We start from the raw sequence: 16375 nt of genomic DNA on the forward strand, positions 1-16375 counted from the left end.
TTTGGGAAATTTTTTATTTTTTAAGTAAAATCCATAGTCATAGCAAATTATTAATACAGTGACAACTGAATCTCACTTGATATATATGTCTCTTCTGACTATTTAGGCTCGTGGAATGAACTATTTGCACAGCTGCTCTCCAGTAATAGTGCATCGTGATTTGAAGTCCCCTAATCTTCTTGTAGACAAAAACTGGGTTGTAAAGGTGGCAATCAAATCTTGTGCTAATGTTAAAGCATGCTGAATGCTATTTTTTGGTGTGGTATATCATAATTTCTGTTTTTTGAATAGGTTTGTGATTTTGGCTTATCACGAATGAAGCATAGTACATTCCTTTCTTCCAGATCAACTGCAGGAACAGTAAGCACAATCATAATTTTTATTTTCTGCGTCCAACAGCTATCATATTCCCCCTTTTTTTATTGATTAGTTCCTTCATACTATAATATAAACATTGGCTAATCCAGACACTTGCTATAGCTTTTAACAATTAAAAGTATTAAACAGTATTTTCAAAAGACCGGGGGTTTTCTTCCCCTTTTTGGAACTTCTGCCTGTTGCCTTTAGGTACTGTTTTCTTGGAGCTCCTTATTAGGGCCTTCATTTTCTTGGGTATGCTATTGGGTATGCTGGTTACTTCATTATGTATTATATGCTTCAGGCTGAGTGGATGGCTCCAGAAGTCTTAAGAAATGAGCTTTCCAATGAAAAGTAAGCTTTATTATTCTTGGTATTTGTTAATTTGACTAAGGGAGAGGAAGGTGTTATTAAAACTAAATACAGTTCCTTTCTCTCTTTATTTACTTGAAGATTAATCCTTGTGCTTGCCAATACATTTTAGGCTGTTGCTATGATATGTTTTATGTTGTTTACATTAGCATATGTTGAATATAAATAGACAATTTAATGGATCTATTTCATACTTTGTTGAGTATTATTATTATTATTCTCCATGCCTGCTTGGTTACAGAATTGTGTAGAGATAACTAGGGATGCTATATGGAGGGTTCTGGACTATAAATTGAAGAATGTGTTTAAGGAATTAGAATATGGTATCTGACAGCTTCTCTTCAGGCTCACTTTGTTTACTTATTTCTTTTCGGCGAAACATTGTTGTAATTCCCTTTCTCTCTCGCAAAGTTCCTTCTTTTATCTACTGAAAGAAATAGTGAAGCCTGTTTACTTTGATGATTTCTGTTAGCGTCATGAACTGGCTCCCTTATCTCAGATCTATCCTCTCATTGGCTTTGCAATTTAAATCATCATTGCTTTTGTAATGATTACATGTTGTGATGCATTTTCTAGGTGTGATGTGTATAGCTTTGGGGTTATATTGTGGGAGCTCTCTACACTGCAGCAACCATGGGAAGGAATGAATCCAATGCAAGTTGTTGGTGCTGTTGGTTTCCAACATCGGCGTCTTGACATTCCAGATGATGTGGACCCTGCAGTTGCAGATATCATCAGGCAATGCTGGCAGACGTGAGTGTAACATTTCAATAATTTTGACCCTCCATTCTCACTAGTGACCAGGATATGTTATTGTTGTTTTCATTGAACCAGATAGAATGTTACTGTGCCATAGTCTGACGTCTGAGAAATAGTGTTGGGGATTTATGATTCAAATCTTTACGTACAGATAGATGCATAACTGTGAATTTGATCGTTTAAAGGGTATAAATACACGTATATATGTCTGTGATAGTACATTTCATTTACTTATGTTATGCATGACCAGATATGCTGCATTTTGTATTACAGAGATCCAAAGTTGAGACCCACGTTTACCGAAATTATGGCTGCTTTGAAGCCATTGCAAAAGCCTATTACTGGTTCTCAAGTGGTAAGAACAGGTGGTCAGTCATCCAGAGCTGCCGAAGGCCCTGCATGATAGTAGAACATTATACAGCTAACTGAATCTTTAATTTTGCTGGTAAAAAATTGAGGGCGAGTTGTAGAGTATTTTGCCATTTGGAATCAAAGAAACTGAATGGTTGAAGATCATCGTCTAACGTACACTGTCACTGGACTACTCTTGCTCCTTTCCTTTGTTTTCTGCTTGATTTCTCACTGACTCTATTCTCTTGTGCAATCATTGCCAGGTTGTACCATTTGTTTTGTACAAAATTCTTTGGGAAAATGTTGTAATCAATCAGTTTTTAAGTTTTGATGTCCATAGAATAACTATGATAGTTGCCAGCTCTAAGTGTAACTTGAAAGGAAAAGAAAGGAAAGGAAGGCATAGCAACAAGTGAAATTTGTTTGCTGCTGAACTGTTATTACATATTAGTGACCATGTAAATGTGTTTCAGTTACCAGTATTTCCTTCCTTTTCTCTGTTTATGCACATTCATGTGCTTTTGATTATTGGATATGGTTTCTTGCATTCTCTTTCTCGCTGAATACTTTGGGTGTTTGGAGAGAAGGGTGCTGATTTTGGCACTTGTAGAGTACAATGTTGAAGTTGCTCCATTGCACCTGCTTAGCACTTAAGTATGATAATTGATGGAGGCGTTTCTTTACAACCAGTACTGTAAATTTAGAGTATCAGTTTACACCATTTTCTGTAGATCAAAATAGATGGAATCTTTAATCTTTAAAGTAATACAAATGGGGAGCTCATATGCTGACGTGGTGCTCATACGTTGAGTCTTGAAGTTTATTTGTTTAGGTATCATCACTAGAAATTTTTATATTTATATTTATAAATTATAAATTATTATTTGCTTAGGTTGTTATTTTCAAATTTTAAATTATTTGTTTGGGTTGTTATAGTTAGGTTGTTATTTTTTAAATTTTAAATTATTTTATTTAAATTGTTATTTTTTAAATTTTAGCATTATTTTTTAAAAATTTGTTGACTTTTTAGCATTATTTTTTAAATTTTTGTAGATTTTTTTCAAAAATTGAAGCTACATATGTAAATTTAAATATATTTATGTTAATTTAGAATTTTAAAAATTATTAATATATTTATTTAGATATAACTAATTATCAATTCAAAGTATATCAAACTCTTTCTTTACATACATCCAAAATCTAAAATTTCTTTACTTGTTCCAATAGCTGATATTTACAAAATCGCAAAAATCAATCCTACAATCGACGTATGGTTATGGACACTACCAAGTTACGAAAATTCTTCATTACCATACTCAATTGAGATGGTTTTGCCTCGATGAAGACGTGAGTTTTCTACTAATATTTTTTATTTTATTTTAAATTTATTTGTTTATCCCCATCTAATTGTTTTTTGATTTCTACTAATATTTTTTTATTTTATTTTAAATTTATTTGTTTATCCCATCTAATTGTTCTTTGATTTTTGTTTATTAATTCTAAGGAGAAAAAATACACGTCTCGATTAAAAGAGAGCTCATGTCTCAATTCGTGAATTTGCTAAAGGAATATCTTACCAAATAAGATATTTTGGTGTTGGATTCAACGAGGGTAACTTCAAGACTATATACATTATGAGTATGTGGTTAATTTAAAACAACGTACTGATGTGTACAGCCTTCCAGAATCGTCGTATCCCACAATATGGATTTAATTTTGTGAGTTTTGACACTTTTAATGTTCTTGGATACGAATTAAACCTACTTAGTTGGTAAGTTTATTGCTTTAGAAAAAGTAAAATTTATTTATTTTATTGATAATTTCGGCTGTATTTTTTTTATAACAAACTTATTGACAACAATTTTTTTTATTTTAAATCATTTCAAATGTTGTTGGATATCTTGCTGGAATTGAAAGTGAGAGGACTCGAAAAGGATGACAAATTTACCAATTATACTATTATTGAATTAGAGATTGATGACGGGTAACCATATATTTATTTTTATAAATCTAAAAATTTTGATATTCTCATCTTTTTAAATTGTTATTTTAACTTATTTTTTTATGAATATTTTTATTAATATTATTAATAGGTAACAAACGTTTTTATTCAAAGGCAACGTTTTTGATAAACAAAGCAACAATTTTTTATTAATAGTATTTAAATTTTTTGAAAAATGAGTTCGGATTGATTTTGAAAAAAAAAGTGTTTAAATCTTTTTTTAAAAATAATTTTAATAGAAAGCATTCTTTCCGTATAGTTAGTTTTTTATGAGTTTAAAATAATTAATAAACTAATTATTAATTTTTTAAAATTGTGTTTGATGTTTTAATTTTATTGTTAATTTTTAAATTTTAAAATATAAAATATATATATAATTTGATATTATTTTATTGATAGTTATTTTTTTAGTTGTAATTATTTTTGTTTATTTTATTATAAAAATATATTTAATATCAAACATTCTATTTGACATAGAAAAATAATGGAATGTGTATTTTTTGGCAACTATGCACATAAATTAAATACTTTTTAGAATTCGACAATAAAGATAGAACTGTTATTGTCTTATCATTTGTTAGAGTGAAGTTATATAACGATAATATTTATCCAAAATTATGTGAATTTTTATATGTGAGCTTTTACTCATTTTGTATTAAATTAAATTTTTCAAAAAAAAATTGTTTTACAGAATTCTATGTATGGCACAAAGATGTTCTTCAATCTTGAAGAAGCAAATGTCATCCAATTTAAAGATTTGAAAAACCTAGGGATAATATGGCGCAATTCTAAATGAGACTGCATTCTTAAAAATTTATCAAGACAAAACCATTAAGCAGTTAAAATAATTAGATACAGTAATTTTCTTTTTTGAAAAAAATTGAGAAAAAAATTAATTTAAATTTATTATACATTGATTATTTTTGTTTATTTATCTTATTTATTTAGAAATATCTTTTAGATTTAAAAACTCACCAAATTCAAAGAATTTAAATTATTAAGGTTTTTTTTTTTCAAAATGCTATTTGTGTTGACTTGGCTACTATAAGTCATATTATAAATATTTCAGACTGGTGGTACGGCTAATGTGAATGCAACAGGTCCATATATGGACAACACAAATATATGAACCTGTTGCATTCACATTGGCCGTACCACCAGTTTGGAGTATTTATAATATGACTTATAGTAGCCAAGACAACACAAATAATATTCTAGAAAAAAAAAACTTAATAATTTAAATTCGCTGAATTTGGTGAATTTTTAAATCTAAAAGATATATCTAAATAAATAAGATGGATAAACAAAAATAATCAATGTACAACAAATTTAAATTAATTTTTTTCTCAACTTTTTTACAGAAAAGAAAATTACCGTATCTAATTATTTTAACTGCTTAATGGTTTTATCTTGATAAATTTTTAAGAATGCAGCCTCATTTGAAATTGCGTCATATTATCCCTAGGTTCTTCAAATCTTACGAAGCTAGATAAATAAAGCAAAAAAAAAAAAACGTTAGATAACACACATAATATTAAACTAAAGAATTAAAAAAATATATATACCCACCTATTTTTAAATTGGATGACATTTGCTTTTTCAAGATTGAAGAACATTTTTTCTGTAAAACAATTTTTTTCTAAAAAAATTAATTTAATACAAAATGAGTAAAATCTCACATATAAAACTTCACATAATTATGGATAAATATTACCATTATATAACTTTATTCTAACAAATTGTAAGACGATAACAGCTTCATCTTTATTGTCGAATTCCAAAAAAGTATTTAATTTATGTACATAGTTGCCAAAAAATACACACTCCATTATTTTTTTTATGTCAAATAGAATATTTGATGTTAAATATATTTTTTATAATAAAATAAACAAAAATAATTACAACTAAAAAAGTAACTATCAATAAAATAATATCAAATTATATATTTTTTATATTTTAAAATTAAAAAATTAACAATAAAATTAAAACGTCAAACAAAATTTAAAAAAATTAATAATTAATTTATTAATTATTTTAAACTCATAAAAAACTAACTATACGGAAAGAATGCTTTCTATTAAAATTATTTTTAAAAAAAGATTTAAACACTTTTTTTCAAAATCAATCCGAACTCATTTTCTAAAAAATTTAAATATTATTAATAAAAAATGTTGCTTTTTTTTTTATCAAAAACATTGTCTTTGAATAAAAATGTTTGTTATCTATTAATAATATTAATAAAAATATTCATAACAAAATAAGTTAAAATGACAATTTAAAAAGATGAGAATATCAAAATTTTTAGATTTATAAAAATAAATACATGATTATCCATCATCAATCTCTAATTCAATAATAGTGTATTTGGTAGATTTGTCATCCTTTTCGAGTTCTCTCACTTCCAATTCCAGCAAGATATCCAACAACATCTGAAATGATTTAAAATAAAAAAAATTGTTGTCAATAAGTTTGTTATAAAAAAAATACAGCCGAAATTATCAATAAAATAAATAAATTTATAAATAAATTTTACTTTTCTAAAGCAATAAACTATAAATAAATTTTACTTTTCTAAAGCAATAAACTTACCAACTAAGTAGGTTTAATTCGTATCAAAAAACATTGAAAGTGTCAAAACTCACAAAATTAAATCCATATTGTGGATCACGACGATTCTGGAAGTCTGTACACATCGGTACCTTGGTTTAAATTAACCACATACTCATAATGTGTAGTTTTGAAGTTACCCTCATTGAGTCCAACACCAAAATATCTTATTTAGTAAGATATTCATTCCTTTAGCAAATTCACGAATTGAGACACGAGCCCTCTCTTAATCGAGGCGTGTATTTTTCTTCCTTAGAATTGATAAACAAAAATCAAAGAAGAATTAGATGGGGATAAACAAACAAATTTAAAATAAAATAAAAAAATATTAGTGAAAAACTCACGTCTTCATCGAGCCAAACCATCTCAATTGAGTATGGTAACGAAGAATTTTCGTAACTTGGTAGTGTCCATAACTATATCACTCATATATGTACACATAAATTGTTGATTGTAGGATTGATTTATGCGATTTTGTAAATATCAGCCATTGGAATAAGTAGAGAATTTTAGATTTTGGATGTATGTAAAAAAAAAGTTTGATGTACTTTGAATTGTGGTGCTATACATATCTCATAACTTATACTTTTTATAGTGACTCATAACTAAAATTTTTTAAATTTAATTGTCTTTAATTTAAATTTGAATTAAATTTGCAAATAAAATAAATAAATATATTAACAAATTTTAAAATTCTAAATTAACCTAAATATATTTAAATTTACGTATGTAGCTGCAATTTTTGAAAAAAAATCTACAAAAATTTAAAAAATAGTGGTAACAAAAATCAACAAATTTTTAAAAAATAGTGTTAAATTTTAAAAAATAACAACCTAAATAAAATAATTTAAAATTTAAAAAATAATAACTTAAGTAAAATAATTTAAAATTTAAAAAATAACAACCTAACTATAACAACCAAAAAAATAATTTAAAATTTAAAAATAACAACCTAAGCAAATATTAATTTATAATTTATAAATATAAATATAAAAATTTCTAGTGATGACACCTAAGCAAATAAACTCACAGACTCAACATATGAGCGCCACGTCAGCATATGAACTCCCCATTTGTATTACTTTAATATATCTAATTTTATAACTAAAATGTGCTATATATCACTTTCTCATTGTAATTAAAATTAAATCTTTTCTTTCAAAATTAAGGAATTCTCCTTGCTAATTTTACAACCAACTATTTTATATATATATAATTTTATAATCAAAATGTGCCACATGTCACTTTCTCATTGTAATTAGAATTAAATATTTTCTTCCAAAATTAAGAAATTTTTCTTACTAATTTTACAACCAAAATATGCCACATATCACTCTCTCATTGTAATTGAAATTAAATATTTTCCTCTAAAATTAAAGAATTCTTTCTCCCTCCTTACTAATTTTACAACCAAAATGTGGCACATGTCACTCTTTTATTACAATTGAAATAAAATCTTTCCCTCCATAATTAGAGAGTTATCTCATCATCCCTCTTCCTTTCTCTATTTTTCTCTTTCCTTCAACCACTCTATCTATTTTATATATCATTATCAATATCAATATCAATATCAAGATCAAAATGTATAAAATGACATTCTTTAATTGCATTGAAATTAAAATTAAAATATTAAAATTGAAATTGAAATATACCTATATTATGTATCATTTATTACTATCTAATTTAATAATCAAATGTGTCACATGACACTCTATTATTAAAATCGAGAGAAAATATATTTTTTTAAATTAATAAACCCCCTTTCTAAATTCTCTCATCTAATTCTCTCAATTTTTCTATTTCTCTCTACCATTTCTCTCTACCATTCTATTTCTCTCTACCATTTTTTCTCTATATATAATTTATATATTTCTCTCTACAATTTTTTCATTAATAATTTATATTATTCTCCAGTATTTTTTTTCAATTAAAATAAAATTTTTCTTCTAAAATTAACAGACTCTCACTCTCATTTTTCATCTTTATTTTTCTCTCTCTTTTTTCTCATTCTCTATTTTTTCTATCTTTCTGTTCTACAGAAAATAAAATTAACAAAATAATATAATTCATATACAAAATATTATTATTATTATATACATATTTTTTTAGTTTTAAATTTTGTCTAATCTATATTTTTATCTCTTTTCTTTCAAATATTTATTACATATAATTTGGAGAGAATACTAATGTTATAATTAAAAATTAAAATCAAGATTCAATTGTTTTAAAAAATTATAGATGAGTTAATTTTATAACTATCAATATAATTTTTTATACTAATATCTATTATATTTTTATATACATAGAGTGAAAAATATTATTTTTAAATAACAAATATAAAAATTAATTATTTCTATTTTGTAAAAGTATACACGTCAAATTATTTTAAATTTTAGATAACGAGTGTTAAAATAATTATTAATAAAAAGTTATATTTTTTTATATAGAAATAATAACTAAAAATCTTATTATTTAATTTTTTATCTATAGATACCTTGGTTAAGTTGGTTTTCTTAATTAGAGATTTTTGTCAACATATGACTTTTTTTTTATAAAAATAGCTTGATTTATAAATCTTTCGTACCATACATAATCTATGTTGTCAGAACAAAATAGACCGTAATTTTAAAATATTTATATTCCCACAATGTTATTACGGGTAAAAATACTAATTTTTATATAAATATTAAGCAAATAATTATTTAAAAGAATAAATGTTTTGTAACCAGCATCAATATTAATTGAAAGAAAAAGATTTATCCCCGGCCATCTTGCTTTACTCATCAGCAAAATGTTTATATTTTATTTTGTAGATTGGTTATCACTGTCCAACTATTTTATTCTTTCATTCTTCTTCTTCACTAGCCAATTTCATAGTAATGTTATCTGTCTGAATAGCAGTGATGATAGTATTGAATTAAATCGTCACAATAAAAATTATTATTAATCATATAATGCGCGGGAACTTTGTTCGAAAACAGTTAGGTAGTTGCAGCTTGAGAAAGAAGAAGAAGCAACAATCTCCTTCCACAGACGCAGAGATTTTGAAATGGAACAAGGCCATCTCCACTCACATGCGCAATGGCGAATGCGACTCAGCTCTCCGCTTATTCGACTCGATGCCTCATCGAACCTCCGTCTCCTACAACACCATGATCTCTGGCTACCTCAGGAACGGCCACTTCCACCTTGCAACCAACCTGTTCGACAAAATGCCCCAAAGGGATTTGTTTTCCTGGAATGTCATGCTTACTGGATACATCAGGAATCGGAGGCTCGGTGATGCCCGCAAGCTGTTTGAACGAATGCCCCAAAAGGATGTTGTGTCCTGGAATGCCATGCTCTCTGGGTATGCCCAGAATGGCTATGTAGACGATGCAAGAGAGGTGTTTGAGAACATGCCTGAAAAGAATTCCATCTCGTGGAATGGGCTGCTCGCAGCTTATGTTCAGAACGGAAGATTCGAGGAGGCTTGTCGCTTGTTTGAGTCCAAGTCAAACTGGGATTTGATTTCTTGGAACTGTTTGATGGCTGGGTATTTGAAGAGGAACATGTTAGGTGGTGCTAGGCGGCTTTTTGACCAGATGCCTGTTAGGGATAACATTTCGTGGAATACTATGATTACCGGTTATGCCCAGGATGGAGATATGCTGGAAGCCAGGAGATTGTTCAATGAGTGTCCAGTACAGGATGTGTTCTCGTGGACAGCAATGGTGTCGGGATATATACAGAATGGGATGTTGGATGAAGCAAGAAGGATTTTTGATGAAATGCCTTTGAAAAATGAGGTCTCATACAATGCAATGGTTGCCGGATATGTGCAGAGCAAGGAAATGGACATAGCAAGGGACTTGTTTGAGGCAATGCCTTGTCGGAATATTAGTTCATGGAATACCATGATTACTGGATATTGTCAGAATGGTGATATAACCCAGGCTAGGAACTTGTTTGATAAGATGCCTCAGCGTGATTCTGTGTCTTGGGCAGCTATAATTGCTGGTTATGCTCAGACTGGTCATTATGAAGAGGCTTTGAACATGTTTGTTGCGATGAAACGAGATGGAGAAAGTTTAAATAGGGGTACCTTTAGTTGTGCTTTGAGCTCTTGTGCTGATATTGCAGCTTTGGAGTTAGGGAAACAAGTTCATGGGCAAGCGGTGAAGACGGGATATGAGATGGGGTGTTTTGTTGGGAATGCACTTCTTGCAATGTATTTTAAATGTGGCAGCATAGACGAAGCTTATGATATGTTTGAAGCAATAGAAGAGAAAGACATCGTCTCTTGGAACACAATGTTAGCTGGTTATGCTAGGCATGGATTTGGCAAACAGGCCTTATCAGTATTTGAGTCGATGAACAAATTAGGTGTTAAACCAGATGAAATTACAATGGTATGCAATTAAATTTTATCCTTAGCATGACTTTCTACTACCATGGCTGTCATGATCCACTGTCATCGGCACTTCATTTTTTTCATGGTACTTTCAATTTTTGTTTTTACCTCACCCTTTGTACATAAGAGATCGATAGTCCTGTTTATATGTTATTAAATATTAAGAAATTCATTTGCGTAGGATAATATCGCTCTTATTATTTATTTAACCACCTATTTATCTCATGAGTTTTCATATAGGTAATCCCTGCTCTAAAGGGAGTCATGCATTTACCATCTTTCCATAGATACAACTTTGTTAATAGTTGCTTTGCTTATACGTTTTTCTCGTGTAATTAAATATTGCAATATTCTTCTTTTTACCATTGTTCAGGTGGGTGTTCTGTCTGCCTGTAGTCATACTGGCTTGATTGACAAGGGAACTGAATATTTTTATTCAATGAATGAGGTTTACGGTATAACACCAAATCCAAGACATTATGCTTGCATGATTGATCTTCTTGGTAGAGCTGGGCGCCTGGAAGAAGCACAAAACTTAATGAGAAGCATGCCTTTCGAACCAAGTGCTGCAGCATGGGGTACTCTACTAGGTGCTAGCCGGATTCATGGCAATACCGAGCTGGCTGAAAAGGCTGCTGAGATGGTTTTCAAGATGGAGCCTCATAACACAGGAATGTATGTCCTTCTTTCAAATCTATATGCAACTTCAGGCAGATGGGTCGATGTTGGTAAGATGAGATCAAAATTGAGGGACGCCTGTGTGCAGAAAGTACCTGGGTATAGTTGGGTTGAGGTACAAAACAAAATTCATAAATTCACAGTTGGGGACCGCGTCCACCCAGAAAGAGACAGAATATATGCTTTCTTAGAAGAGTTAGATCAGAAAATGAAGCTTGATGGGTATGTTTCATCAACCAAATTGGTTCTGCATGATGTGGAAGAGGAAGAAAAGGAGCACATGCTCAAGTATCACAGTGAGAAATTGGCTGTAGCATTTGGAATTCTGACCATACCTGCTGACAGACCAATACGTGTCATGAAAAACTTGCGTGTGTGTCAAGACTGTCATAATGCCATCAAACACATATCCAAGATTGTTGGAAGGTTGATAATCTTGAGGGACTCCCATCGCTTTCATCACTTCAGTAACGGAATTTGTTCTTGTAGAGATTATTGGTAAGAGTGGAGAGAATATTATTAAAAAGATGAGGAGATTAATGTGATGAAAGAGTTGCTAAGAAGTAGCACTGAGAAGTTCATTGATGGACGCTTCGTTCGTGGCGGAATTAATGTCCAAGTACTTCACCCGCCGCAAAATTATAATCTGATTGTGGAATCAGTGAGCTCGTTTCTTTTCAGAATGAATTCTGGATTTCAGCATTGACTTCAGCTTTGAATTTGAGAGCTTCCAAAGTCCTGATTCTGATTTGCTAGATGAGGCAGCTGTATTCATTTCTGGTGCACCTGATGCTGACATGTTTTCATCTAACACAACCTTGATACTGCCTGCAAAGTTTATTCATAAAATTGAAAATGAAGCAGATGATGATATCCAAGACTTAGAACCATGGTGTCAGCAGAAAGCATACCTCGATTCTGAATTTGAGGAGCACAACTGTACCCTTTGACAAGAAGAAATTGTTAAGAGTAAAAAGTGGTCTAGAGCAAACAAGATTGTGAAGTCCTAACAAGGTATTTGAATGAAAATGTCCAAAAAAACCAATACTATTCTTTGCATTCTCAATAAGCTGGATTATAAGAACCAAAGATGAATGGTTTCGTTGAACACCAGTTAGTTGGATACCTCATATTTTAATGTAGTGTGATTGAAAAAATAATCAATGAAAAAAGAATCAAAACAATGAACAACCCATATTTAAGTTCAACAATGTTACAATTTAGGTGTACACAAAAATCAAGTACTAAATTAGACATCGGTAGATAATACACGTTTAAATACAAAAATACATATTCAAAATGAGTTGAAAAATCAAATTACAAATATATGATGACTGTACTTTTGGGTATATAAGATTTCGTTTATAGTTATGTGTATATTTATCTCCTTTAAATTAATAAGATTAGAATGTAGAGATGTTTGAAATAGTTTAAAAAACAAAATCGATATAATTTGTTACTATTTGTTTCAGATTGATTTTAATTTTTCAATCTAATCAAATTTTATTCGATTTGATTGTGATTTGTATTGTATTAATTATTTTTTTAATGAATAAAAATTCTACATCCAAACAAAATTTTTATCCAAGTCTATCCAAGGTGTTGTAACAACTTTTCAAATCACGCGCTCTTCTTCTTCTCCTTTTTCGTTTCTTTCTCCTTCTCTTCCTCCTCGTATTTCTTCTTCTTCTTCCAAATTCACATAGGTTCTTCTTCTTCTCTTCTTCTCCTCTTCCTCTTCCTCAATTGTATAGTACTAAATGAATAGAACATTATCCATTATATAAAATCAAATTTAAAATAACTTTCTGCATAATAAACCGAACACATCATTATGGTGAAACAATTGTATAGTATTAAATGAACGAAATATTATCCATTATATAAAATCAAATTCAAAACATCAGTATCTACAATTTAGAGATTATCAATTCAATTCAATTAAGAACACCTACGTCCATTCAATTCGATTGAAAAAATAATCCATTAACAAAATATCTGTGATGTTGGTGATGAAAATATCGAAAGAGGAGAAGAAAATGAGGAGGAGAAATCTGCGTGCGCGAAGGAGGAGGAGGAGGTATGCTTAAATTTGAAAGAAGAAGAGGACGTATACGTGTCGTCAAAAAACAGTTACACGACACTGGATTCGGTGGTCCCAGAACGTTTGGACCATTAAATGGTCTCATAACAAAACATGTTTTTTAAGTTTTTTTAACAACTAATAAATAGTTCTTTTCTAATTTTAATTACAAATTAACCCCATATATTTTATTTAATTCTAAAAACTATTTTTTATTTTATAAATTATTATTTTATCATTCATCTATTATGTTTATTAACAATAAAAATAAAAAACAATAACAAATTAGATCTTCTATTGATCGTAATAAATTTTTTGGCTATTCCAATCGATTAAAAGTTTATATTTGATCCGTGACGTTCGTCAAGACTGTGAAATCGTGTTTATTTAAAAATCAATCGATTAGATTATCAAAACAATTGATTGAATTTCAGGTTTTCCATAACTCAATCGATTGGACTACCGGTTATCACAAAACAATCGATTGAAAATTGCAAGGCAGCATGGTTTTTGCAAAAATCAATCGATTGGTCATATTACCAATCGATTGAACGAGGACTAAAATGTTAGTTTTTTAAAATTCAATCGATTTCTTATACTACCCAATCGATTGAAGTCATCAAAGCAATATGGATTTGCCCAATTCAATAGATTGGTGGTGTTACCCAATCGATTGAATTGTGTACTACACTATTTTCAATTTTCTTATCGTTTTTAGAAATTATTATCTTATTATTCATCTATCTTAACTTTAAAATTCTATCTTCAATTTTTAAGACTTTATTTTTATTTAGATACTCTAATCTTATCTTTTCTTTAATATTAACATTATAAAATGGTGAATAAATCTATCACCAATTATTCAATCCCACCATTAGAATCGTGTATCAATCTCTTTATGTATCATGAGAGAGTGGTGCAGGCTTATGACTCGATGCCTGAGTAGTTATAATGTCTCTTGACTTACCTTTTTTGAAATCATGTATTGGCTGGTAATGAATGTTCTTATTTTTTACCGGAAAGTTGTTGCTTGAAATGTTTCTCCTTTTTTGAGAAATTCATATCAAACACTCCCAATTGGAAATACCGGTGGTGTAGGGATATCAGCGGTGTAGGAGATATTCAATATTCTCCTGTTTTAATTATTTTTTATGTTTGCTCAAATGTTTTGTATTGAAATCCAATTATCCTTTGCCGAGTGATGCTGGTGTCATCTCCGTGAAACAGATGTTCGATATATTGGAGGCTCGCACAACATGAAAGTAACGTTATTAGAGCTTTACAATGAGGAAATAACAGATCGTGTGCCTCCTGAGAAAACTATAAAATCTGAAGATGATAAGTCTAAAAGTCCTATCGCTCTAACGGAGGATTGGAAAGGGGGCTTCCATTGTTAATCTAGAAAGAATTGATTAAAAATTTGTAATATATATACTTCATATATGTCTTAGCAATATATGAACAAATTATTAAAATGTTTTGATATATATTGCATGGTGTTTTTTTTTTTTTAGTCAAGATTCAATAAAGAAGTCAAATCTTGAACAAATGAAAAGAACAAAATAGAATGCAAACAAATAAAAAGATATGGAATTTTTTTACATAAATTAATCATATAAAATAAAATATAATTCACAAGACATAAAATTTATATGGCATTGTTGTTGAAATAATAAATGAAAATCACATTACTTCATCGTAAAAATGAGTTTTTTAAACTAAAATATCTCTATAGTGCATAGAAATAGAAAAAAATTGTAAAAGCTTTCAATCGGGTAACACAACCACCAATCGATTGAATTGGGCAAGTCCATATTGCTTTGAAGCTTTCAATCGATTGAATTGGGCAAATTCATGTTGTTTTGATGACTTCAATCGATTGAGTAACATAACCAATCGATTGAATTGTAAGACCTCGGGTTGTTTAGAAGAATTCAATCGAATGGGTAGTATAAGCAATCTATTGAATTTTAAAAAATCCACATTTTAGTCATCGTTCAATCAATTGGGTAATACGACCAATCGATTGATTTTTGCGAAAACCATGCTGCCTTACAATTTTCAATCGATTGTTTTGTGATAACCTATAGTCCAATCGATTGAGTTATGGGAACTTGAAATTCAATCGATTGTTTTGATAATCCAATCGATTGATTTTCAAAGAAATACGATTTCACAGCCGTCCTGGACGAAGGTCACGAATCAAATATAAACTTTTAATTGATTGAAATTGCCAAAAAGTTTATTACGATTAATGGAAGATCTAATTCGTTATTGTTTTTTATTTTGATTGTTAATAAACATAATAGATGAATGATAAAATAGTAATTTATAAAATAAAAAATAATTTTTATAATTAAATAAAATATATGGGATTAATTTGTAATTAAAATTAGAAAAGAACTATTTAACCGTTATTAAAAAAATTTAAAAAATATATTTTGTTATAAGACCATTTAATAGTTCAAACGTTCTAGAATCATCAAATCCTTAGCCATGTTATTCAAATTATTGTAATTTAGATTAGATTATTTATATCTTATCTAAATTTTAAATTTTATTTTATTCAAATTATAAACTTTAAAAATTTGAAATTATTTTTTTAAAATTGAATAAATAAATATAATCCAAACTATAATAGTTTGAATATAGATTAAATACAAATTGATTCAATATAAATAGCAATCATTTGAATACAATTAAATTAGATCGAAAAATAAAATCAAATGAATGCAATAAAAAATTCAAAATCATAATCAAATAGATGGATTTT

At 28.8% G+C, this 16375-nt stretch overlaps 2 protein-coding genes across 5 annotated transcripts in view; both read left to right on the top strand.

The window, feature by feature from the left end:
• LOC107471921 (probable serine/threonine-protein kinase SIS8) overlaps positions 1 to 2391 on the top strand; it is a 7704-nt gene extending 5313 nt beyond the window's left edge. For 2 of the 4 annotated variants that reach the window (XM_016091455.3, XM_016091458.3), the window contains exons 9-13: positions 107 to 205; positions 292 to 360; positions 662 to 711; positions 1306 to 1482; positions 1762 to 2391. In XM_016091455.3, coding sequence (XP_015946941.1) covers positions 107 to 205; positions 292 to 360; positions 662 to 711; positions 1306 to 1482; positions 1762 to 1891 — 525 coding nt within the window. In that variant the 3' untranslated portion in view covers positions 1892 to 2391. Of the gene's footprint in view, positions 1 to 106; positions 206 to 291; positions 361 to 661; positions 712 to 970; positions 1116 to 1305; positions 1483 to 1761 lie in introns of those variants that run through there. The other 2 variants (XR_001588666.3, XR_008003958.1) reach the window with 2 other exon arrangements.
• Positions 2392 to 9320: 6929 nt separating this feature from the next.
• On the top strand, positions 9321 to 12658 carry LOC107472049 (pentatricopeptide repeat-containing protein At4g02750). The gene is made up of 2 exons (XM_016091622.3): positions 9321 to 10839; positions 11215 to 12658. Exons 1-2 carry the CDS (start codon positions 9403 to 9405, stop codon positions 12019 to 12021), a joined length of 2244 nt encoding a protein of 747 aa, XP_015947108.1. The 5' UTR covers positions 9321 to 9402; the 3' UTR covers positions 12022 to 12658.
• Positions 12659 to 16375: the final 3717 nt, after the last annotated feature.

This window comes from Arachis duranensis, chromosome 10, assembly GCF_000817695.3.
Source record: "Arachis duranensis cultivar V14167 chromosome 10, aradu.V14167.gnm2.J7QH, whole genome shotgun sequence".
NCBI classification, from domain to species: Eukaryota; Viridiplantae; Streptophyta; class Magnoliopsida; order Fabales; family Fabaceae; genus Arachis; species Arachis duranensis.